General features: G+C 45.8%; 1 protein-coding gene across 3 annotated transcripts in view; it reads left to right on the forward strand.

Annotated features, from left to right (window-relative positions):
* Positions 1–1,257: 1,257 nt before the first annotated feature.
* Positions 1,258–26,275, forward strand: part of ACVR1C (activin A receptor type 1C) — a 53,696-nt gene continuing 28,678 nt past the window's right edge. For 2 of the 3 annotated variants that reach the window (XM_075001217.1, XM_075001218.1), the window contains exons 1-2: positions 1,258–1,356; positions 24,593–24,823. In XM_075001217.1, coding sequence (XP_074857318.1) covers positions 1,308–1,356; positions 24,593–24,823 — 280 coding nt within the window. In that variant the 5' untranslated portion in view covers positions 1,258–1,307. Of the gene's footprint in view, positions 1,357–2,901; positions 2,978–7,776; positions 7,880–24,592; positions 24,824–26,275 lie in introns of all 3 variants that reach the window. The other variant, XM_075001219.1, reaches the window with a different exon arrangement.

Consider the following 26,275-nt stretch of genomic DNA (forward strand, 5'->3'; position numbering starts at 1 on the left):
AAAGCTGCACTGTACGGCTGTAGGATAACAGTGGTGTGTAACGCTGCACTGTAAGGCTGTAGGGTAACACGGTGTGTAACGCTGCACTATAAGGCTGTAGTGTGACAGTGGTGTGTAAAGCTGCACTGTACGGCTGTAGGATAGCACAGTGGTGTGTAACGCTGCACTGTGAGGCTGTAGTGTGACAGTGGTGTGTAAAGCTGCACTGTATGGCTGTAGGATAACACAGTGGTGTGTAACGCTGCACTGTGAGGCTGTAGTGTAAGTGGTGTGTAAAGCTGCACTGTACGGCTGTAGGGTAACACAGTGGTGTGTAACGCTGCACTGTACGGCTGTAGGATAACAGTGGTGTGTAACGCTGCACTGTGAGGCTGTAGGGTAACAGTGGTGTGTAACGCCGCACTGTGAGGCTGTAGGATAACACAGTGGTGTGTAACGCTGCACTGTACCGCTGTAGGATAACAGTGGTGTGTAACGCTGCACACTGAGACTGTAGGGTAACAGTGGTGTGTAACGCTGCACTGTGAGGCTGTAGGGTAACACAGTGGTGTGTAACGCTGCAGTGTGAGGCTGTAGGGTAACACAGTGGTGTGTAACGCCGCACTGTAAGGCTGTAGTGTAAGTGGTGTGTAACGCCGCACTGTAAGGCTGTAGTGTGCCTTTTCAATGGGTGCTCGGTACACTTAATGCTATTTTGACCGGGTCCCGCCTGGGTCACATTGATTTCCCTAGAACTGCTGAAGTCTGAGCGCTTTTATCGGCTGCCCCGTGTGTTAAAGAGGGGGAGGACGAGCTTCGGCAACTCAGGCGAGTTTAGCGCTGTTCCGGGCTGCCCGCCCCCTGGCAGTGCAGGAGGGAGCGCTGAGGCTGGGCGAGGCGGGGGCAGAGGCTTTACTCCAGTTTTCCTTCATGGTGATGTAGGGAGCCTGGCTTGGAAGCGAACCAGCGGCTCGCTCACGCCGGGACTCGCAGCGCGGTTCTCTGTGGGGCAGCTTACACCCCCCCCCACCGCCCCGACACCCCAAGGGCGGCGCACGCAGCACGCCGGGCTGCTCCAGCGCCACGGGCGGGGAGGGGTGCGGAGGGAGCTGCCCGAGACGCCTCTCCCCCCGTAGCCCAGAGCGGGGCGCGAGGGGACAGGCTGGGCGGGAAGGTGTGTCGGGCGGGGCGGGGCTGGCGGGGAAGCCCGCCCCCTGCTCGTGGCGTGTGGCAACCCAGGAGCGCGAGGCGCACAGCTGGCAGCCGCGGCGCAGCCACCGCCGGGATCCGCGCTGCGCCCGCGCCGCCCTCGGCTCCGCGCCGCCGCCATGCGGCTGGCGCTGCTGCTCCTGTCCGCCGCAGCCTCGCTCTGCTCAGGTACGGGGAGGGGCAGGGCGGGGCGCGCGGGGAGCCGCTCTGCTGCGCGCCGCCGGATCCCGCTCTGCGCGCAGCGCCGTGCACCCGAGCGAGGCGCCCTCGGATTTACGCGGGCTCAGCTCGTGGCGGCGGGCCGGGAGTAGGGCAGTGGCGTTGCGAGCCGCTGCCCGGGGTGTGCTGCGGGGATAGGCAGGGCTTGCGCGCCCCGCTTTGCAGCAGGGGCTGGTGAGGGGAGGGGGCTGCTTCCCAGCTGCGTATCGCAAACTGCCGCTGGTGTACGGAGAAGGTGTTTGCGCCCGAGGACCCCTCGGGAGAGGTAAGGTGCAGCTGGCCCTGCTGCGAGCCTCTGGCTGTATTAAGGCACAGGGAGGTTTGGGTGCCCAACCTGAGACTTCTGGAAGGTTTTGCAGGGCCAGGAGATTTTGGCCCCTGCCCGGTTCGGGGTGTGGCTGGAATGAGGATTTCAGTGTGGGAGGGGGCTGCTGGGAAGCGGGATGAGGATGTGGGGTCTGGGTAGCAGGGAGGGGTTCAAAAGGTGGGCTGCAGGGTCGGGGGGGAGGTAGGTGGTAGGACAGGGGGTCTGGATGGGATGTAGGGCATGGGATGAGTGGGGCACCTACCTGCATAGGTCCCTGGGGGGCCACACATGGTTCTGCACTGGGCTCCCCAGCGTCACCCTCCAGTGTTCCCATTGCACACAATTCCCAGCCCCCGGGGGCAGCAGGGGAAAGGCAGTGCACACAGCCTTTTCCTTCCCTTGCCAGGCAGAGCCCAGAGGCCAGGTCCAGCCTGGCTTGCTTGGATCTGGCCTTTGGGGACTATCCTCCCCCTTCAGAGGGGAGCCAGCAATGAGGTTTCAGGCTGCGGGGCTGGAACATCAGTACTGGGTCATGCTGCTGTTGGGGGGAGCCTTGTGGGCTGGATCCAGAACATGGGCCATCCAGTCCTTACCCCTGCAATTTGGGATCAGGAAGAATCATGCACGAAGTATGTTGCTAACTTCATCAACCTTCCCCTGCCTTCTCTGTGTACCTCCCACCTTAGGCTGGCCACTTTTTAGATCCCCTCAGATGGTAACTGTTCAGCCTATGCTCTTTTTTCTTACATTTCATCTGATGACTTCTTGCACCCACTCTTTGCCAACTTTCTATAATTATTCTACTCTCATGGTATATACTTAAAAATCTGCTGGAAATGGTTAGCTGCATTCCCTTCCTCTTTCACAACCTGTGTAGATGGTTAGTCTTTCCTCATAAATTAGCCTTTCCAGACTCTGATTGCTTTTCTTTCAGCAACCTTTACATTATCATTTGGTGGGAGTTGTAGGTACCCAGTTTATTGCATGCTTGGGCTCAGCATTTGTACAACAACCGTCATCTACCTGTTGAATAGCTAATATGTAGGGCTTACTGGGAATCTGAGTCTTGTGACGTACAGATTTTTTATTACAGTACATTTTGGCAGTATGCAGGACTTAGTTATAGAAGTGAATATAATGTGTTTATTAAAAAGGATACCTTAACCAGATATTTCTTTGCTTTTCAGAGTTTTTGTGGGTATGCTCCCCTTAAGCAACATTAATGTTTTTTTAATCAAGAATTTTCTCTATGGGAATTAAAAGGTGAAAATCACGAGATCATCTCTGTTCTTTTGAAAGACATTGGTGTTTCTGTGGATGCTGTTTGTGTGAGGGAGAGAGAGAAGGTGTGATGGTAAAATAGGAGCAGATCTTCAGTTGGTGTAATGGAGATAAGTAATTGTTTAAAAATGCTTTTTCTTCAAAATAGGTATGCTGCTGGATTTCTGTGTCAGAGGAACAGAGGCAGGACAAGCCGCTCTTGAAAATGGTCAAATAAGATACACGTGTTGAAATACCAAAAGAGAAAATCTGTTTATTATGAAACAAGTAGTTGGATTGAAGCATTATTACATGAGTCTTTTTAGGCTGCTATGATTGTGTTCATAGTGAACCTTCAGGCTGAATTTTCTGTTACCAAGAAGCTGCATGATAAATTATTAACATACAATACAAAACAATGAGAAAATATTATGTAGTTTGAACAGACTGGTATATGCTTGTTAATTACCTTGCACTATTTGTAATTTCCAACTTGTATTGTGCATATATTTAAATGTGGTATATGCACAAATATAGGGTGTGTATATATGTATAGTCATATTTTCCCCTCTCCTTCTCTTTATGAACTTACAGAAAAGGAAAGAAACCAGAAAACCAAGTAACTGAGCTATTCACGCAATGCAATTTACTAACTAAAATTATGCTGGTTTATGAATGTTGCTGGATGAGTGAATGCTGGATTAGAGAGGTTCCACCTGTATTAAAATCAGCTACTGCCTTGAGTGCCTTAAAAGTGTTCAGTATGGAGCTAGTCATAATAATAAAATAAAAGCTAAACTAAGACAGGGATTATGGAGAATTGAAAGAGCAATAGCTGTAGCACTGTAAGACACCTGTATACCCCTATCCATGCTAAAATTTGTACTTTGAATAGTAACTGAGAAGTAGCCGTGTTAGCTGTATTCTATCAAAACAGCAGTCATGTCGCACTTTATTTTGTTAGTCTTTAAAGTGCGACATGACTGCTGTTTTGTTTTGTTTTGATAAAATTTGTACTGTTACATCTGCTTTGATTTAAAAAAATCACAGCTCTGGTCGAAATAGTTATACCAGTGCAAAAACTGTGTGCACTAAGACCTATCTATGTTTACACTAGCACTTTGTGAGTAAAACTTTGGTCAGTCAGGGTATGACCCATCTTCCCCACAACCAACGTCAGCTGTGCTGACAGAAGCACCAGTGTGGACAGCACTATATTGTTGAGAGATGCTCTCCTGCTGATGAAGCTACCGTTGCTCATTGGGGATCACTTTGCTATGTGAATGGGAGGGCTCTCTAGATTAGCTACCGGAGATCTTACAGGGCTGCTCCTACAGTGGTATAGATGTTGCCACTGCAAGGTGTCTAGTATAGATGCAGCCTTAGTGCTACAGTGTCAGAGATAGACTTGCCATGGAATGAAAACCTGTTTACATGTTAGGAATCAGAATAGGAATCAGAAGCTGCCAAGACTTTGAGCTTCATTGTTAACAGTAAGTACCCAAAGTAGCTCTACAGCTACTCTACAGTGATGTTCATTAGTACTGATTAGATCATAGGTTTTTGTTCCTTTGAAACCTCTTTGAAAGTTCAGTTTTGGAAGTGTTGTTCCTGTGAGAGAGACTGCAAAGATATGTCATTGGTCTGTGAGTTCCTTCATACAACACTGAGGACAGGTCTACACTCTTACTTATATAGATGTAAATTATGTTGCTCTGGAGTGTGGAAAAATCATTCACTTAAACGATGTAGCTTATATTGACCTTAGGCCAAGTCTATGCTATGTCAAAAAGTCAATTTTAAATATGCAACTCCTGTTACAACAGTTGCATAGCTGGAGTTAACATATCATAGCTCAATTTTTTTTCCTGGCTGTCACCACAGCAGGAGACTGACAAAAGAAACTCTCCCATCAACTTCCCTTACTGTTTGTGACAGTTTGGAGTAACAGGGTCAACAGCAGAGCCCTGATGGTTTGATTTAGCCTGTCCCCACTAGAGCTACGTCTACACGTGAAGCCTACATCGAAGTAGCCTATTTCGATGTCTCCACATCGAAATAGGCTATTTCGATGAATAATGTCTACACGTGCTCCAGGGCTGGCAACGTCGATGTTCAACATCGACGTTGCGCAGCACCACATCGAAATAGGCACAGCGAGGGAACGTCTACACGCCAAAGTAGCACACATTGAAATAAGGGTGCCAGGCACAGCTGCTGACAGGGTCACAGGGCGGACTCAACAGCAAGCCGCTCCCTTAAAGGGCCCCTCCCAGACACAGTTGCACTAAACAGCACAAGATCCACAGAGCCGACAACTGGTTGCAGACCCTGTGCATGCAGCACGGACCCCCAGCTGCAGCAGCAGCAGCCAGTAGCCCTGGGCTAAGGGCTGCTGCACACGGTGACCATAGATCCCTGCAGGGGCTGGAGAGAGAGCGTCTCTCAACCCCTCAGCTGATGGCCGCCATGGAGGACCCCGCAATTTCGATGTTGCGGGACGCGCAACGACTACACGTTCCCTACTTCGACGTTGAACATCGAAGTAGGGCGCTATTCCCATCCCCTCATGGGGTTAGCGATTTCGACGTCTTGCCGCCTAACGTCGATGTTAACATCGAAATAGCGCCCAACACGTGTAGCTGTGACGGGCGCTATTTCGAAGTTAGTGCCACTACTTTAAAGTAGCGTGCACGTGTAGACACGGCTTGGGTGTGCTAAATTGAACCCCAGAAGATCAAATGTGATCGAGTTGATCTTCTGGTAAATATAGACATACCCTAAGTGTCTGCGCCATATGATGTTGGCTAAAAATGCTCTCTTGCCAGCTTAGCTTCCACCTCTTAGAGAAGCGAAGTACTGTCATTTGATGGAGAGTGCTTTGCCATCAAATTATTGTATCTTCACCAGACCTGCTAATTGCTGCTGCTAGTGAGTCAGTTGCAGCTGAGCAAATTTAGCATTTCTGTGTAATCAAGCCTTGAGATATCAGACTAGGGTTGCCAGGTGTCTGATTTTTCTAATGGAACACCTGATGGAAGAGGGCTCTGGTGGCTCTGGTCATCATGGCTGACTAGGATGTTGTAAGTCTGATTGCAGTGCAGAGGGGTTAAGGAAAGCTCTCTTTCTGCCATGGCTCTGGAAGCATCCAGGGTGGCCAGCTCAGAGGTGCAAAGACGATCAGGGAGGTTCTGCGCACTGCCCTGTCCCAAGTGTCAACACTGCAGCTCCAATTGGCCAGGAACTGTGGCCATTTAGACTTACAGGGGCAGCTCCAGCAGGCATGCAGAGCCTCAGACTCTACTGCCTAGGAGCAGCACAGTGTTGGCTGCTTCTGGGACCTGTGTGGAACCAGGTAGGCATGGAGCCTTCCTTACCCTCACTGTACCACCAACCAGGAACTACCTGAGATAAATGCTGCCTGGTCAAAGTCTGCACCCCAACCCAGACACCAGTCCTGATTCCTCTCCAGCCTTCCAATCTCTTACTCTATCCCTGATCCCCCTCTTGCAGTCTGAACCTCCGGCCTCAACCCAGTGAAAGCAAGTGAGGGCAGGAATGAGCAAGGAGTAGATGAAAGGTCCATGGAGTGAGTGGGGCAGGGCCAGAACTAAGGTAAAGGGGGGGGGTACTCTTTTTTTTGCAATTAGAAAGTTGGCAACCCTACATCAAACTCTGAGGACAGAGTCAGAACTTGTGAAAGAAGATCTAGAGCTGTCCTGACAAGAACCTTCAATACCTGAGAGATAGCCGAGTTAGTCTGTGTCTTCAAAAACAAGAAGTCCTGTGGCACCTTATAGACTAACCAATATTTTGGATAGTAGCAGAGAGGGAGCCGTGCTAGTCTATATACTATCAAAACAAAAAAGCAGTCCAGTAGCACTTTAAAGACTAACAAAAGAATTTATTAGGTGATGAGCTTCCATGGGACAGACCCACTTCTACAGATCATAGCCATACCAGAATAGACTCAATATTTAAGGCACAGAGAACCAAAAATAGTAATCAAGATTGACAAATCAGAAAAATTATTATCAAGGTGAGTAAATCAGAGAGCAGAGGGGCAGAAGGAGGTGGGGAGGGGGGAAGTCAACACTTAGATAAAGCAAAGTATGTAAATTAGTTCTTATAATGACACAGATAATCTGACGAAGCGGGTCTTTGCCCACAAAAGCTTATGCTCCAAAATATCAGTTAGTTTATAAGGTGCCACAGGACTTCTTGTTTTCAATACTTGAGTTTGCTATAATTTCTTTTCCGCTTGCTGTTAACGTGGTGAGGGGGTAGAAATGCTACCGTTGCCAATAACAGTAAACTCTTTCATATCTGATAGCCCTGTGGTTGGGAGGTTGCCAGATATTCAAATATTCTGGAGAAGAGAGAGGTATACCTAGCAGTGGATAAAACGAAGGAAAAACAAGATTAGATATTAAGAAACAAAAATGTATGCAGAGTACTTTATTTACCAACAACAGTAGTATTGTCAACTGTAAACTTACACTGTATTTGCTGTATTTATTTGTGTTTACTTTCACTATACTGTACTTAATGGAAAACATAACTAAAATTTCCTTATGATTAAAATGCTGGTTATTTGAGAGTTCCAGGTGATAGAATGCTGGATATGAAAGAATTTCCTTTAATAGAAATTCTTCTTTAGCTTAAAGGTAACCTGTATTGGAAAGGGAAAATATGTGTGTGATTTTTTTTGTTTTTGTTTTTGTTTTTCATTGTGTATTTAAAAAAACGCTGAAATGTATATGTTTTTAATAATTTTGTTTTCTTCTTATTCTATGTGTTAGAAATTAGATCCTGTCTAGCCTAGAAGACTGAAAACTGGAGAGCTATTGAAATGATGACATATGAGCAACGAGAGTGAAAGTTGAGCAACTGAAAAGGGAAGAGGTTTATTGACACCGGCCTGAATTTTTAAAAGTATTTAGACATTGCTGTGCCTAGTGTTTGCAACTCATACCCAGGCTTGCTGATAGTGGGTAGGGGCAAAGTGAACAGTTGCCTTGGGATTCAGCATTTCAAAGGGGGACAGAGCTCTGGCTGCTGCTGAATTGGTGGCGGAGACAGCCGGAGCTCTGGGCCCTTTTGAAATGCCACGGCAGTGCTGTGCTTCCACTCGGCGTGTAGCTCTGAGGGAATGTGGGGGTGGGAGGGCCACGGCTAACTGCCCTAAGCCCCAACCCCTCCCACTTTGCCCTTTGGGCTGTTGGCTCCACCGGTCCTCCTGGTTTTAGGAGCATAGATTTTATTTTTAATTTAGGCATTTAATTGACTGCCAACAGGATTTTGGCCCTTAAGTGGCTAAAACCCTTTTTTGCTAATGAGATTTATGTAACTAAACCACTTAAGTGCTACAGGTCTGAGCACATCATTGGTGAAATGCCTTTAAAAATTCTGAGCCGCAATACTGAGATTTCTTTGCTTTTGTATAACACGAAATTAAGATGTAAGAACAAAACCCTTTTAGTCTCCTGTCCTCCGACCCTTTGTACTGAGCTGTGAGAATTAACAATGTACATCCCACAACAATTCTTCTGTAAGTCCAAACCTCTCCTACTTTTAAAGAAGCAAAAAAGGACACTAGTCTGCTATTTTAGAGATTCTTGCAGATTTCTGCTTTCATGTGCATTGATTCGGTTGTTGCTTAGTTCAGCTTCGGGGACAGATTTTTTTTTTTTCCGCTTTTTTAATCTTTCCCATATACAATTCTAGGTTGACTTCTCTTCTTGAATTTTTCTGTCTTTGGATGTAATCTTCTGGCAGTGGTCTTAAGCTAATGCGGGGGCAGGGGAAGTGGGGAGAAGAAAACACATTTGTCTAGGATGAGGTCTACTTTTTATGCTAGTATTGCTTTCCACCAGGGTAGCTGCATTTCAGTCATGGATGTATCTTGTAGAGCAGTTTGAGATTTTGCAAGATAGAAAATAAATGCAAATACTGTTCTTCATGAGTTAACAATAAAAATTAGCTTTAGAGTGGTTAATATTCAGTTTAGTTTTCTGACTTGTATAGATTGAGCCTTTTGTCATAAATAGCCCATTGGTTTTCTATGAGAGAGACTATTTCTTGTAAGGAGAGCAGTGCTTGCAAGGATTTACGTCTTGGTCAGTTCTCCATGGACTCAGTTTTGGGATGTATAATACAGAGGCATATAAAACATTAGAAAATTTTCCACACTGTTTTTGCTGCTTCATTTCAGGCTATCTTAGGGCCTTCGCATTTCGCTTTTATGCAACATTTGACACACTGGAGAACATGTTTTCTTAGAAAACAGCATTCTTGCGGTAAGAAGAAGCCCATTTAAAACTAAAATGTGTTGAATATGGCACAGGTGGGGTTTTTTACTTTTCATTTTTTAAGTTTAATGCAAAAAAGCTCAAATAGAATATTCATTGCTCATTGTGACTATTTCACACACCTTTTTATATAAGCCATTTTAAATGTTATCAAATCATTAAAATTTAGTTGCTCATCTGGTAGGATCTTGTTTTAATCCTCCATTATAAAGTCTTTTCTCCCTTCAGTAGGTCTCTTTTCATGGGTATATACAGTTTTAAGGCCAGAAGGGACCATAAGATCATCTAGTTTGACTAGATCTGGTCAAAGGTCATTTAATTTCACAGGGTTATCAGTGTTTTGAAACCAGTAACTTGCCTGATTACAACACATCTTGTAGAAAAGCCTTAAGTCTTAATGTGAATCCACTGCTTCCTTTGCTAGTTTAGTTATGCTCCCTCACTGTTAAATTTAAAGGAGAAACAAGGCACACATTTTTATCTGGTTCCTGTTTCTGGCCATCGATTCTTTGTTAGACCTTTCTCTGTTACACTTAGCGAGATCCCTTAGGTGCTCACTCGGTGGGTGCTCCAGACCACTCCTGTCTGCCAGTAGTTCTACTGTGTTCATCTCCTCCCCTATTGTCCCAGCACTTCTGACCTGCCACCATCTTCTAGCTATTTCATGGTGTGAGGAGGTTCTGGGTAGAAAGGGAGGCATGAGAGTAGGGAAGAGATGGGGTAGGGAAGAGGCATGCTGGGGAGTGGGAGTTTCGGGGGTGGGGGGTTAATTGAGCACCTCCTGAGCCTGGAGCATGGTAGTCAGCCCTGGAGCCATGTGCTCTGGCAACAGCAGTGGCCCTAGCCCGGAGCCTGGCCTGGGGTAGCAGGAGCAGTGCAGGGACTTGCCCCTCTTCAGCTCCATCACATACAAGCTCCTGGCACTGCTCATCGCCACCATAGTCATCCTGGGCTTGTGCCACAACCTGCTGGTGCTGTACACTCACTTTCAGCACCTGTGCATGCCCACACTCCTCTTCCTGCTCAACATCAGCCTTGGCCACCTGCTGGTGGATCTCTATCTTCGGCCTCTGCTGCCTCTGGGCTTGGGGCACGTCCGGCTTCCTCTGGGACAGCTTTAGCAGGAGCCTCTTTGGTAAGTCAGGGAGCCTGTCTGCCCCTTTCCCACCACGCCCACCACTAATGCCCTCTTACCCCATTCTCCACCTTCCCTCCCATTGTCACAAACCCCCATCAGAGGTGGATTGTGGGGCCCTGCAACAGGGTACATTCCCTGCCCCTTTTTGTTGTGACCAGGGAGATGGGGTCAGGGCATGGGAGTATGCCTCACTCTCCAGCAGGAGTGCAAGGCAGGCAGAGCAGGCTGCGCAACGGGGCTACCTATGATTTATGGGGGCTCCAAATTGGCTGAGATCCCTATATAAAACTATGGTACGCCCACATCTTGAGTACTGTGTGCAGATGTGATCTCCTCACCTCAAAAAAGATATATTGGCATTAGAAAAGGTTCAGAAAAGGGCGACTAAGATGATTAGGGGTTTGGAACGGGTCCCATATGGGGAGAGGCTAGAGAGACTGGGACTTTTTCAGTCTGGAAAAGAGGCGATTGAGGGGCGATATGATAGAGGTATATAAAATCACGAATGGTGTGGACAAAGTGAATATAGAAAAATTATTTACCTTTTCCCATAATACAAGAACTAGGGGACACCAAATGAAATTGATGGGTAGTAGGTTCAAAACTAATAAAAGGAAATTTTTCTTCACACAGTGCACAGTCAACCTGTGGAACTCCTTGCCGGAGGAGGCTGTGAAGGCCAGGACTCTATTAGGGTTTAAAAAAGAGCTCGATAAATTTTTGCAGGTTAGGTCCATAAATGGCTATTAGCCAGGGGTAAAGTATGGTGCCCTAGCCTTCAGTACAAGGGCAGGAGATGGATGGCAGGAGATAAATCACTTGATCATTGTCTTCTGTTCTCCTTCTCTGGGGCACCTGGCATTGGCCACTGTCGACAGACGGGATACTGGGCTGGATGGACCTTTGGTCTGACCCAGTATGGCCATTCTTATGTTCTTATGTTTGTAGCAGGTTAGCTCAGTTGCTAATCCACCATTACCCTCTCTCCCACCTCACCATAAACTTGCTCCATTTCCCACCAGCCCTTCTCCCTTTCTTTCCTCAGTCCCATCCTCCAAGAGCCCCACTACCCACTCAGGCTATGTCTACACTGCAGCCATCTGTCGAAAAAAGTTACTGTCGGATAATATCTTCTGACAAAACGTCTGACAGATTGTGCACACACATGAAAGCAGATTGCTCTGCAGACAGAGAGCGGCCGATTGCCCAGCTACTCTCTTGAAACAATGGCCAACCAGAAGCACAGCAGACAGGTCTGCCCAGTGTCCTGGAAGGCCCTGGCTGTTGACAGAGGGCCCCCCAGAGAGTCCGTACTGGTTTTCTGTTCACAGATTCTGTCACGAAAGGTGTTCTGCCTCCTGAGGGAATGGCAGAACGCTGCGAACAGAAGTGCCGTGTTGTCGATTTACTGTTGACAGAATGCATTTGAGAGGTGGACGATCCACGAGTTTTATTGCCATAATGCCAGTTTTGTCAACAAAACTCTCTAGTGTAGATGTAACCTTTTACTGTACAATCATCTTTTCTCTCATTTCACTTTCTAGCTCAAACTTGCATCCGCACTTTATCCTCTATCTTCCACCACTACCTTACCCCCAACTCCATCCCCTTGTTCTCTGATTCTACCACATTCTGTATCTTATCTTCTCCTCTCACCCTAACACCTCCATTTGAACAACTTTGTCTCTATACCACCAGTGTATTTTCCCCATATCCATACTGACCCTCTTGCGTTTTATCTGTCCACCAACGTATTCCACCAGTTTCATTCTCTTAGTGATTGTTTCCACGCCATCTCTTCCTTCCCTTTTTCTTCCAGCCCATCAAATTTATATTTAAATTAAAAATTATATATGAATAACACTTTTACACATCACATTTTATGAACTAATAACATTCTAAAACAATAAAATCAATAAGTATTAAATTCTCAATTAAAATGATTATTATACTCAAACAAGACCGGAAAAATATTATAAAGTATACCTGAAACATAAGCTATAATAATTATGACACTCTGATCGAAGTACATTTTCTTTGGTGGCCCCAAGAGCGATCAGTTTTTGTTCGTACAGCCCTCAGGAGGCTTTGAGTTTGACATGCCTGTTTTAGAGCACGTGTAGTGATAAGAAAAGGAATAAAGTGCTTCTCTGTGTATAGGTCAGCCAATTTGCATTTCCTGCATTCAGTTCATGAGGGACTAGTCACTTCCTACTCCTATTAGAGCATGTGGTGCCGCAAATTGGATAGGGAGGAAGCGGAGATGTGTACCTCTTACTGCTGACAGGTGGGCTCAAACCAGGGACCTCTGGGGCTTAGTGTAGGACCCTTTAGATTGTAAGCTAAAAGCCAATTTGCTCTCTGCTAAGGCTGTAGTGGAGACTCATTCTTACTTTTTGTCAGTAGTCTAAGTGCCACTACGTGGGTCAGTGAACCACAGCTGTAGGTGTGTGGGTTACATACTTCCCCTAGGCAAGGCAGTGGGTCCTGAGGTTCAGTGACCTAGTTGAAATCCTGGGCAAGTCCCCACTTGCAGCCTCTTAAAGGCTGACTCGAACCTGGGGCCTCTGAAACTTAACGCAGGAGCCTACAGTTTGAGCTAAAAGCCAGATGCTACCAAAAAAAACCCATGGACACCACAAAAGCCAGCAGACTAGCTGGTTTCTCAGGAAGTAGGTTTTGCAGTATCTGTGCAGTGGAAGCTCTTTCAGTCATGCTTGACTTTACTTTGGTTCTGAGTGATTGTGTGAACAGGAAATCCAGGTAATTGTACTAAATGATACCATAATCTCTCTTAATTTGGGGGTAAAATGAGATTATTATTTTTTTTCTTTGAAATAGCTCTGACCACATGTGATGGTTGAAATTTTCGTGCACAGTAAATGAAGTTATTTCAGATAAATCCCGATGAAATATTTCTGTCTTTTTCCCTCTCCTTGGGTTTGAGGACAGATTATGATTACTATATTACAAATTAAGTATTATTTTGTAACCTCATTTCAGTTTTATTCTGATGCACTCTACTGCCCTACAGCCACAACAAGAAGTTACTGGGTATTATAGATAGCTCTGGGGTTATATTAATACCTTAGCAGTCTGTATCTTTGTAATGAAAATGGCTCGGAAGTGAAAAGCAGAACCACCTATGTTTCACAAATAGCACAGAGTTGGTTCCCTCAATTTGTAATTTAATTTTTCCAGTTTATGCTGGACTTTTAGCCAGCACGTATGAAATATGTTCTTGCTTTTATTTCTCTTTTCTTTCTGGAGTCATCCTATAGCATTTAAAGATTTTTAATTTTTTTAAACCTTCCTGAGTCCCAAATAATTAAATCTTCCATCTGTTGTTCCCTTATCGTTGTTGGCTCTTACTATTCTTGGGGAAATTCTGTCTACTGCAGCACAGTAGAAAAAATGCCCTCCACTACCCCCCAGATTTTCTTTGCTTCCTGTCATAAAATGGTTTCTGTAGGGAAGTAGAGACGGTGCACAGCACTCACTTACCCCATCTTGGCAGCCCAGATGTGTAAATCAGTGGGAGAGTGGGATTTGGGAATACCCTGGCCATAACATCTGGGGGTGGGGATGGAGGAGGTTGACAGGAAGGAGTTTTCTGTCCCCCTTTTCTACACATAGTAGTCAGGGCTTGGGTCAGATCAAGACCCAGTAACTTCCCCTGGCTGCAGGAAGCTCTGTGCTGTGGAGGGTGGTTGGTGGGAGTGGGATACGGATGCATGAGGTTGCCCAGACTGTGGAAGCAGCTCGCTGTACAGTGATTGCTTCCTCCACCTGCACCCTCAAAACTCATCCAGCTTTGAGTCTCCCACGTTCAAACACCACCTCACTGAGCCCCAACCAGCTGCACCCTGATCCCTGCCCCTCTCTCCCAGTCCTCTCCTGCAGGACCTTAACCACCTTCACTTGGACTATCCCTGCAGAGTGCCATTCTGCTTGAACCCAGAACCCTGCAGTTAGCTCCTGTGCACCCAGGTTTACCTCCTGCATCCAGACCCTCCACTAAGCTGCCCACACGCAGATCATGCTTCACAGAATCCTGGTACTTTGAAGGGTTTCTCTAATTTCCCCTCCCCACCCCCCGCCCCGAAAAAAACACTGTGACCTTCTGCATATTTTAATTGTCAAAATAAATCAGAAATACTGCCAACGTAAACACACCATTTTCAATTATTGTGGTAATTTATTTCAACATACATATCAGCAAATACAAGTTGATCATCTCTAGTCCAGTACTCTCCTGGCAACATCTGTAATTCTGCATGATTGTAGTTAACTGGATGACCATTTATTATGGATGTAGGTCAAGTCTCCCAGGGTCCTGTGAAGTTTGTTTCCAGCCACCAGTCCTGGCTCTAATGTCTTCTAAGAGCGCAGTAAACAGTAGAATGGTATTGGCAATGCTGTTAGATAATATTGACCTCCCATGATTCCGCAAATTCTCTTGTTTTGCACTGGTCAGGTCCTAAGGATGCCAGACTAGAGGTTCCACCTGTGGCTGATAATGGCATAATTATATTGTATTATTTTGACAAATATAACGAGCAGGTTTTTGCAGAAATTTAAAATATTGAGGGCAGAATTTTTAATTATTTTGGTGCAGAATTCCCTCAGGAGTATTTTTGTGTGTATGTGTGTATATATATATATATATATATATATATGTATATATATATATATATATATATAAAAAATCTATCTATCATAATGGATCTGAAATGTTACTGGTAAAATTGTGCTTTTCTTTGTTTTGTAGCAAACTAATTGCAGTAAACTCTGTCTTAACTGGCATTCTAGCATCTGGAACTCCCAAATAACCAGCATTTTAACCAGAAGTACATTTTAGTAATGTTTTCCATAAGTATAGTATAGGGAGAGTAAATATAACAAATACAGTAAAACTTTACAGTATACAGTACTTCTGATGTTGGTAAATGGAGTCCTCTGCATACCTTTTTATTTGTTTCATAATATCTAACCTTGTTTTTCTTTCGTGCTATGCATTGCTAGGTATACCTCTCTTTTAGCCAGAATATTGGAATATCTGGCAACCTCTGGGTCTCAGGGCTGCCCGATATGAAAGAGGTTACTGTGCTAGTTTAGATCTTTCTGCTATAGGGATGCACATAGGCAACTTCTTATTTGAGGGAGCTAGGGTTAAAAAATGATTGTCACTTTGTCATTTTGTGTCATGAGTAAGAGATAAAAATGAGATAAATGCATTTTCCAAGCTCGGTATTTTCTTTCTTCGTTTTTTTCTTTATTTCTTTCTTGATTTGGTGTGCATAAGGGAAGGCAATACATGTTTGTGTTTATTTCACTAGGCCGTGTTACATGTAACTTCCAGCATTGTCGTTGATCACACTGAAGATTTACTTTTTGTTTTTACAGTAAACGCTTTGATATCTGGCAGGTTGCTGGATAATCAAATATTCTGTATAGTAGCTCAGTACTTGCACTGGCTGGGAGTGCAGCGGAGCCTGCTGGCTGCACTCACACAGGGTTGAACGGGACGCCCGCTCCCCACTGAGGGGCAGGACATTGCTGGTGTGCTCAGTTGTAGGATGACCATTGGATGAGGCATGGGCCTGGGCAGGAGGAGGCAAGTTTATAGCAGCTATTTCCTACCCCCCAGGGCTCTGCAAAGCCCTCCAAGGCAGAATCTCACTCTAGTGGGGCTAGGGGGGTGGAACCACAGCGGGAGCTGTGTCCAGCTCCGGGCGGCAAAGGGTGGGAAGGGGGGGTGGCACCATGTGGGGAGTTACATCTGGCTCTGGGGGGGGAAAGAGTGGGCGTGGCACCGGGGGGGAGTTATGTCCAGCTCTGGGGTGGGCGGGACAGGGCATTGGCACTGCAGAGGGAGCCGTGTCCTGCTCTGGAGTGCCCCCCCCAGCCTCCAGCTTTCCCATTTAAGAGCAGGCAGCTCACTGGGGAGCCTGCACTAGAAACAGCCGCTCCACCTGGGGGACGGGGGCAGAGATTGCAGAGGAGCCTGCTGCGTGCGAGTGCAGCTGGCAGCCTCCTCTGCTCCTGCCTGGTGTCTCCTGACCAGAGCTACTGAGCTCTGAGTTACACCGGTTATTTGAGAGTGCCAGTTACTCAAATACCAGCTAAACAAGTTTACTTGTTATTCTGAAGTGGAAATAATCCTTCCCTTTAGCCACAGCAGAGTCTAGCCTACAAGTAGCTGTGGGCCCTCAACTTCCATTGCAATTAAAGTGACACAATTGCCTTAAATATCATACTTCTATCTGAATATAATTCCTTGCTTTTGTTAAAAGTGCCCCCCACCAATATTTCTATCCCTGAAAGATTAAAGCTTTTTTTCTCTGTTTTCATTTTGTGTACGTGACAGCATTTTGGTATATATTTAGTTTCACAGTTTGTCCCGTGTGTGTGTAATCTGTTTTCTCTGTTGTTTGTGTGAGTCTTTCAAAGAGCAACACAGAAGAGAGACAATTTCTAGTTTTTAAAAAAAACTATTGTAAAATGGCCGAGGCATTGGAAAGTTGGTGTTTTATATGAACTACCTTTTTGCTAAATTAACTGGACTTCAAGTTGATGGTGTTACTTTTAACCTCAATGAATTAGAAGCATAAAAATCAGTGATTCTGTTCTGAAGAACAAATATTTAATGACTGCAGAAGCACAAAGAAGTTATCCTTCAAAGAGTAATTGCTGCTTTTAATGCTTCTTTGGTCTGCCCTCCATGATGGCCTCCTACGCCAGACTATACAGGGCCATAGTACCAATCCACATGTGGTATGTAGTGAGATTCCCTGGCATTTTGTATAACTGCACTTCTCTGTTTGCGTAGAGGTGTAGGGCTTGGTATATAAGAGCTGCTAAAGAAATGTATCCTTAAAGAATTGTGCAACTAGGTCTGGATGCCAGACCTAGCTTCTTGAAGCCATGAAATATTTGTCTTCTAACTTTTCTCCTAATTTCCCAAGAACAAGAGAACGTGAAGTTTTAAGGACACTCTGTTTTGCTTTTTCTCACGTAAACAATGAAAATTCCTTTTCCATTACTACATCATAATATTTTCTATCAAAGCTGAAAAATACAATTCTCTTCCCCCAACTCATCCCCTTGGGTTATTTTATCTTTTTCCAATTCACAAATATCCTATTTTGCTACATTGGTTGTAATGCTGTGAAAGTTTTGTTTACATCTTGATCAGTGCTCCATCAACAATATGTATGTCAATATTATGGGAAAATAGGTGTGTTACTGGGGAATGCTGTGCATTTGTGTGGGTTCTCCTTGGGATGATTGTGCAGGGTTTGCTACATATAGCTAATGGTAGCAGGGAGGAAATAGGAAAGATGATTTCATTATGTTCAAACCATTAGAAAGACATCTCCTCTCTCCTTTCTTCCTAAACCCAGATTTTTAAAAGAAAATTGTGATGAGAATTTCCCAGCCTCTGTACAGTAGGAGATACAAACTGTAGCAGAATTGTGGCCAAACTAACCATTTGTGATGAAAGCCTGGATGCCAGTATTTCTCAGTTTCTGCAGGCCTAGAATTTGTTTTTTTTTTTTTTTTTTTTTTTTGAACTTTCAGTCCAAATTGTTTGACTGTTTTTGAGATCAAGGCTAGGGAGGCATATGCTATTTTGCTCATCTTAAAAATATTCAGCCTTTTCTTTGAACAGCTCTAGGAGCCCCATGATTTGAAGAAGAGAGCTAAAATTTGGCAGGAAGCAGCCCTTGTGACAGGGACGTATCATTTGTCATCTCCTTAAAAATCTGCTCAAGTTTGACCAAATTACAAAAAATCAGTTTGCACGCGGTCTGTAGAGACTTCTTTGATTTCATCAGCTGAAATCTCTGAAACTTATTTCCTTGCCAAGTGTGCTCACCTCACCCACTGCTCATACATACGATCAGATATGTACCATCCCCACAGGGAAACTGAGCATGCTTCCTCCAGGTCACGACTTCACAGGTGAACCCAGACTTTTCCTCTAATGGCCACTCCAAGCAGTGCTGGACTGAGGTGGGACTGGGTATTAGGCCCATGGGGCACAGGTCCTTTCTTTCTGTGTGCGCTCTGTGATGCCCATTGGCATACAGGCAGCACAGAGGTGGAAGAAGTATGATTAGAATGCATTCAGCACAAAGGGTGGATTGGAGGGAGGAAAGGAAGATTTGGACAGGGACTCTGATGAGATTGTGACTGGAGAGAAATTGAGACCGTCTGTGCAAAGAGCCTGGGAGATGTAGAGGTGGTGAAGGGAGGCAGGAACTGGAGGGTGGATGGGGAAGGAGTGGATGGAACTGTTTGGCAAAGGTGTTGGAATTAGAAGCTGGTGCAGACTGGGACAGGAGTCAGCGAGGTAAACAAATTGAGGAGGAGGACTTGGGATCCTCTTGGCTGGGGTTAGAATGTTGATGTCAAGGGGGGAAGTAGAAGGCGAGAGGCTGGGACTAGGAACCAGTGTGGTGGAAAAGGGAGGTGAGGCAAAGCAGAAGATGGATCTGCCTGATTCAGGGCAAGTTACTAACTTGCCTTTCCCACATCCTAAGAGAATGCCTAACCACCAGGCTATCAGCTGTTGTGGGAGTGAGTCTCTGCATTTTTGCAAAACATTTTGGAAAGATTCTGATTCAAGTCTACGTGCAATGGAAAAATATTTGGAATCTTAGAAACTTGTGCAAAATGGGAAAACCATATAATAGAATCCTAGGGCTGGAAGGGACCTTAGGAGGTCATCTAGTCTAGCCCCCTGCCTAAAGCGGGATCAATCCTAACTAAATCATTCCAGCCAGGACTTTGTCAAGCCAGGTCTTAAAAACCCCTAGGGATGGAGATTCCACCACCTCTCTAGGTAATGCATTCCAGTGCTTCACCACTCTCCTGGTGAAATAGTCTTTTCTCCTATCCAACCTACACCTCTCGCTCTGTAACTTCAGACCATTGCTCATTCTGCTGTCTGTCACTACTTACAACAGCCTCCATCCACTTTAGAATCACCCATCAGGAAGATGAAGGCTGCTATCAAATTGCCCCTCACTCTTCTCTTCTGCAAACTAAATAAGCCCAAGTCCCTCAGCCTCTCCTCATAGGTCATGTGCTCCAGCCTCCTAATCACTTTTGTTGCCCTCAGCTGAACCTGCTCCAGTGCATCCACATCCTTTCTGTACTGGGGAGGGCAGAACTGGATGCAATACTCCAGATGAGCCCTCACCAGTGCTTAATAGAGGAGACTAATTTGTCTAGATCTGCTGGAAATGCTGCTTCTAATGTACCTCATTATGCCATTAGCCTTCTTGGATATGTAGTACCCAGAGCCACTGAGACCTCAGCTGGGGTGAGTGCAGTCTCTGCTCTACAGCCTCAGCTGAGCTCCAGCTGGCCTTTAGCTCATGTGGTAGAGTGCAGAGCTTTAGACCCTATGCTCGCAGGTTCTATTCCTGGTGCCGGCAACCTGGGTCTGTCAGTATTACAGATACAATGGCACACTGTTGACTTATATCCAGCGTCAATGTTTTCTGCTGCACTGCTACTTAACCAGTCGGCACACAGCCTGTAACCGTGCTTGGGTCCCGAATGCAGAACTCTGCACTTGTCCTTGTTGAACTTCATCAGATTTCTTTTGACTCAATCCTGCAATTTATCTAGGTCACTCTGGACCCTATCCCCACCCTCCAATGTGTCTACTTCTACCCCTAGCTGAGTGTCATCCACAAATTTGCTAAGGGTGCAATCCATCTCCTCGTCCAGGTCATTAATAAAGATGATGAACAATACTGGCCCTAGAACTGATCCTTGGTGCACCCCACTTGAAACTGACCACCAACCAGACACTGAGCCAGTGATCACTACCCATTGGGCCCGACCATCTAGCCAGCTTTCTGTCCATCTGACAGTCCATGGATCCAGTCCATACTTCTGTAACTTATGGGCAAGAATGTTGTGGGAGACTGTATCAAAAGCTTTGCTAAAGTCAAGGTATATCACATCCATTGACTTCCCCATGTCCACAGAGCCAATTACCTCATCATAGAAGCTAATCAGATTGGTCAGGCATGACTTTCCCTTGGTGACTCCATGTTGACTATTCTTGATCACTTTCCCCTCTTCCAAGTGCTTCAAAATTGATTCCTCGATCCCCTCCATGATTTTTTCTGGGGACTGAGGTAGGGCTGACTGCTGCATAGTTCCCTGGATAGTCCTCCTTTGCTTTGTTAAAGATGGGCACTACATTTGCATTTTCCAATCATCCTGGACCTCTCCCGATCTCCAAGAGTATTCAAAGATAATAGCCAAAGGCTCTGCAATGACATCTGCAAATTCCCTCATTACCTTTGGATACATTAAATCCAGGCCTATGGATCTGTGTGCATCTAACTTTTCTAAATTGCTCTTAACCTGTTCTTTCCCCAGTGAGGGCTGCCAACCTCCTTCCCATACTGCATTGCCTAGTGCTGTAGTCTGGGAGCTGATCTTGTCCGAGAAGACTGAGGTGCAGAAAAGCATTGAGTTCTTCAGCCTTTCGCACATCATCTGTCACCAGGTTACCTTCCTCATCCAGTAACAGCCCCACACCCTCCCTGATAACCCTCTTATTGTTAACATGCCTGTAGAAATCCCTCTTGTTGCCCTTCACGTTCCTTGCTAGCTGTAATTCCAATTGTGCTTTCGCTTTCTTGATTACTCCCTGGCATTCTCCAGCCATGTATTTCTACTACACCTTAGTCATTTGTCCAAATTTCCACTTCTTATACACATAGTTTTTGAGTTTAAGCTCACCAAGGATTTCCCTGGTAAGCCAAGCTGGTTGCTACCATATTTGCTTTTCTTTACTGCATATAGGGATGCTTTGTGCCTGTACCTTCAGCAAGACTTCTTTAAAATACTGCCAATTCTCCTGAACATCTGTCCCCTTCATAGTAGCTTCCCAGGGTATTCAGCCTATTCACTCGCTCACAGGGAGTCAAAGTCTGCTTTTCTGAAATCAAGGGTCTGTATTTTACTGCTCACCTTTTTTTCAGAATCCTGAAATCTACCATCTCATTATCACTGCAGTCCAGGTTGCCACCAACATCTATTTCTCCTACTAGTTCTTCCCTGTTTATGAGCAGCAAGTCAAGCTGTGCATGGCCCTTGGTCAGTTCCTTCAGCACTTGTACCAGGAAGTTGTCCCCAGTAACTTTCTGGTGTGCTGCTGTATTGGGCTGCCAACAAATGTCAGGGTGATTAAAGTCTCCCATGAGAACCAGTGCTTGTGATTTGGAAGCTTCTCTTAATTGTCTGAAGAAATGCTCATCTACCTGATCGGGCAGTCTATAGCAGTCACCAACTACAACATCACCTCTGTTACTTCTGCCTCTAAGCTTAACCCAAAGACTCTCAACTGGCTTTTCTCCCTTCATATACTGGAGCTCTGGGCGATCATATTCCTCTCTCATGTACATCACAACATCTCCTCCTTTTCTCCCCTGCCTGAACGGTTTATACCCTTTCATGACAGTGCTCCAGTTATGCGAGTCATCCCACCAAGTCTCCAATATTCCAGTCATCTCATACTACTTTGACTGTGCCAGGGTCTCCAATTCTTTGTTTGTTTCCCAGGCTGTTCTGTGTTTGTGTACAGACACCTTAGATAGTTAGCTGATTGGCCTAATTTCTCCTTTCAAATCAGGGGTCCTCCTTTGTTGTTTCTTCTTCCTTCCCCAGTTACCTCGGGGCTTGTGTCACCATATCCCGATGAACCTAGTTTAAAGTCCTCCTCAGTAGGTTTGCAAGCCTGCCTGCAAAGATGCTGTTTCCTCTTTTTGTTAGGTGGATCCCATCTCTTCTGAGCATTCCTTGTTCCAAAAAAAGAATCCCATGGTTGAAGAAACTAAATCCCTCTCTCTGACAGCACCTGCGCAACCGTGCAGTTACTTCCTGTAGTCAGCGATCTCTACCTGGACCCCTTCCTTCAACAGGGAGGATGGACAAGAACACCATTTGCACTCCATATTCTTTGATCTCCCTTCCTTCCATTTCTAGTGACATGGCAGACTGAAGCAGCACCTGAAGGACATCAGTAGAAAATACCACTTTGCGAGTGGTAACTAGAGTACATGCTGAGGCAAGGTCACTAAATACCCTCAGAATTATCTGCATGAATTCGAACCAGCTGTATTTGGAGCCATACCCCAAATGGTGCCTTCTCTTGGGAAGATCAGTGTTAATGCTAGTTTCTTGATTAAATTGAGCATGTACTCAGAAAAGGATGTGGTATTTCTTCTTCTCTGTAGAGCCTACAAAATGTAAACTTCATTAATTTGTTCCTCTTTGGTTACATGCCGTGATCTTGAATTATTCTAGAAAAGACCTTCCTTAAAACAAACAAAACTTTAATCTACAGGTGACAGCTTGATTTTGGGGCAGTGTTATTTCTGTAAGTGCCAGAGCCTGAGGTAAAAGACAGCAAATGCATCTATTTCAAAACTATCCCTGATTTGTATTTGATCTACAGGAATGGACAAACGTTCTAATGAAGTTGTAGCTTGGAAACTTTTTCTTTGAAGTAGTGTACTATTATGAAGCTTTCTTTCAGAGTCAACATTTTTTGACAGAAATTTAATTTAAGCCTTTCAACTCCTCAGCAAGGTAGGCTTTTATCATAACCATTTTGCAGAAGGATGTGTAACCCTTGCCTATTTAATGTGATCAGGCCTGCTGCTGGCAAGGGTGGCGGTGAAGGGGGGCAGTTGCCATGTGGGGGAGGCTTTTCAAAGGATCCTGGAGCTCCTGCCACTGCCGCTGTGGAAATAGGCAGAGCTCTGGGCCCCTTTGAAATACTGGGGCAGCACTGTGCTGCCCCTTCATGTGCAACTCTGAGGGAGTGTGGGTGGGAACCCAGGGATGACTGCCCCAAGCCTTGTCTCTTCTGCCCTTGGCCCTGCCCCTTCTGGGGACAGGGAGCTGGGTCCCCTTCCCGCCTTGCCCCGGGCCTGCGGTGGCTGTTGGCCCCGCTTGATGTGATACTCAGTCCCCCCTTAATGGGACCTAGGCCATCTAGAGATTGAGCCTGCTGCAGCCTGGGCTTAGAGATGTGTCTTTTAGCTCTTGCATTCATTCAGCTCCGGAAGTCCCAGGTTTGGTCCTGGCCCTGATGACTGGGATCTGCTGGTGCTACAGGTGCACTATGGTACATACATACATTGTTCATGAAATCTCTGTGGCATGTCGGGGGATTGCTCACATGCTTAAAGTTAAGCACATTCTCAGAAGTGGCATATGGGGTGAGGGGTCATGCAGGGTCAAGTGTTTCCCAACAGCAATCAGGTCTGGTGTAAGTAGAAAGAGTGGGACCTCTTTGCCTGCAGAGATGGCTGGGAGAGTGCTGGGTTGTGGTAGGCTGCCTCCCACTCAACCTCTACTTCTGGGACAGCCCCTGAGCAAACTGGAGCCCCTGAATCCTTCCTGCATGCTCAGCCTCTGTCCCCAGAGGCCAACTCCTGGCAGGGATCAAGAAGTTTCTTCTACCCTTCTCCAGGCAGGCGGTCTGCGCTGCAGAGTAGCTACTGAGAATAATTCCATCACTTTCCCCAGCTGCCAGGGAGAGCAGCTGAATGTGCTGGATGGGTTGGTGCAGTGGGAGAACAGAACCACATGGGGTGGTCATGAGCCCTCCACTTTAGCTTGTGGCTCCCCTCTCAGCATGAGGACGCACCAGTTGTTTATGCTCATACACCCACCAACAGGTAGACTTGAACCTGGGACCTTTGGAGTTAAGCGTATGAGCCACTAACATTTAAGCTAAAAACCAGCTGGCTCTCAACTAAGGCTGAAGAGGAGTCTCGTTCATTCTCTTTGTAAATGGTCTTGGTGCCATAATATGGGACAGTGAACCACACCCAGAGGTGTTTGAGTTACACACACGCTTAAGTACTTTGCTGAATGTAGGTGTACTTAAGCTCACGTATGAAGTTAAATGTGTTTAAGTCTTCTGCTGAGTATTAGCTTAGCAGTATTGCAATCAATCCATGATGCAGCTGAGAATGGAATTCAGGAGTCTTGAATCCCCATCTCCTTATCTAAGCAAAACACTATCCGACTTGCTCTGAACTATTAAATAAATGCACATTGTATGTTATGAAGTTCTGCTTATATTAAGTGAAAAATAATATTTTCAAAAATATTTTTCAGGTCTGCAGTGTGTTTGTCAGTTGTGTGAGCACACAAACTTCACCTGCCAAACCGAAGGAGCATGCTGGGCTTCAGTCATGCTAACTAATGGTAAAGAAGAGGTGATCAAGTCATGTGTATCCCTACCAGAACTGAACGCTCAAGTCTTCTGCCATAGTTCTAAAAACATTACAAAAACAGAATGCTGCTACACTGACTTCTGCAACAATATAACACTCCACCTGCCTATAGGTAAGCAGTATCTCACGGTTAGGCTGCGTTTGAATTATCATGAATAGGTAAAGACAATATTGCAGTTTTAAATAGGTACACGGTCTTCCCTTGGACTCGCATGAAGCTCTCCCAGTCGCCAGTGGGAGGTGTGTTTAGTGCTAACAGTGTAAAGTTGGTGAAGGAAGTAAAAGAAATGTAATTACTTAAATCTTTCTGTGATGGAGTATCTTAGTTTAGAATTCAGTCTGATTTACTGGTGTCCTGTATACACTGTTCACAAAATTATAATCCATTTCATGGAGACGTTGTATTGTGGAGCAGCAGAGAAATGCATATTTTTGCTGTGAATTAAAGATTGCTTGGTCACAGAGAGCTCTGTGTTGCGAAGGGAATGAGCCATGCAGAAATGTCATTTGATAGTGTTGTGAGTGATAGTGCTTAACAAGTAAAGGGTAAGACAGGATTCCTGCCCCAAGGATTTTGCAGTCTGAACTGGGCTTACATATATTTAAAAGTTGAGGTCTGGAATTAAATGCCTTGGACAGGCAAACAGTTTGAAACTGTGTCTGTACTTCCACTGAGGAGGATAACTAAATGTATATTTTTATTTTGCTGGTTGTACATTCTGAAACGCTCCTCTCACCTGTGGGCAGGAGAATATATGCATTTGTCTTTTATTCTAAGCATTGGTGCAGGTAGTGCTCATGACTTGTGCCATCTTTCACCATATTTTGACTAGTTACTGCTAGGCTATGTCTAGACTGCAGGCTTCTGTCAGCAGATGTTCATGTTGCAAGATATCTTATGAGACAACTTCTGTCAACAGAGCGTGTCCAGACACCAAGGCTCATTGGAAGAGCGATGCGCTCTATTGACAGAGAGTAGCTGGAGAGCCCGGGTGCTCTCTTGACAAAACCATCTCCTGGAACCATGGCAGCCAGAGCTGCCAGTCACCAGTTTCTTCAGGGAGACCGTGCTGGAGCCCTTAGTGGAGACAAGTGCTTAAAAGGACCTCTCCAGACAGGTGTTCCTTGCCCCTGCTGTGGGCTTGCCTATCCCTGCGAGGGACAGCAGAGTTCTCGCTGTGCTTGCCCCGCCTTCAGGGGCGACACAGTTGGTCCCTGGGTGCCATGCTTCTGGAGCTGCCCCTTGGCTTGCAATGGCCCCATGTGGGCATGCTGCATCTGGGGCTGAACTTTCTGGCAACTGCCCTTCTGTTCCCCACTGAGGGTGACTCTGAGAGCACCTTCAGGGATGGCACCCTGGCTGTAGGACACCCACACCTTCCCCCCCACCCCTGCCAGTGCACGTGTGGCTCTGAAGGCACCATATCAGTTCAGACTGGTGGGACTAGCTGGTCATGGAACAGTGAGATGTCCATCAGTGGCTCCAAAACTTCTGCATGCGGAAGGCCACCTTCCTGGAGCTCTGTGTCTGGCTCACTCCTGCCCTCTGGAGACATGACACCCA

This window comes from Carettochelys insculpta, chromosome 8 (genome assembly GCF_033958435.1).
Source record: "Carettochelys insculpta isolate YL-2023 chromosome 8, ASM3395843v1, whole genome shotgun sequence".
Taxonomy (NCBI): Eukaryota; Metazoa; Chordata; order Testudines; family Carettochelyidae; genus Carettochelys; species Carettochelys insculpta.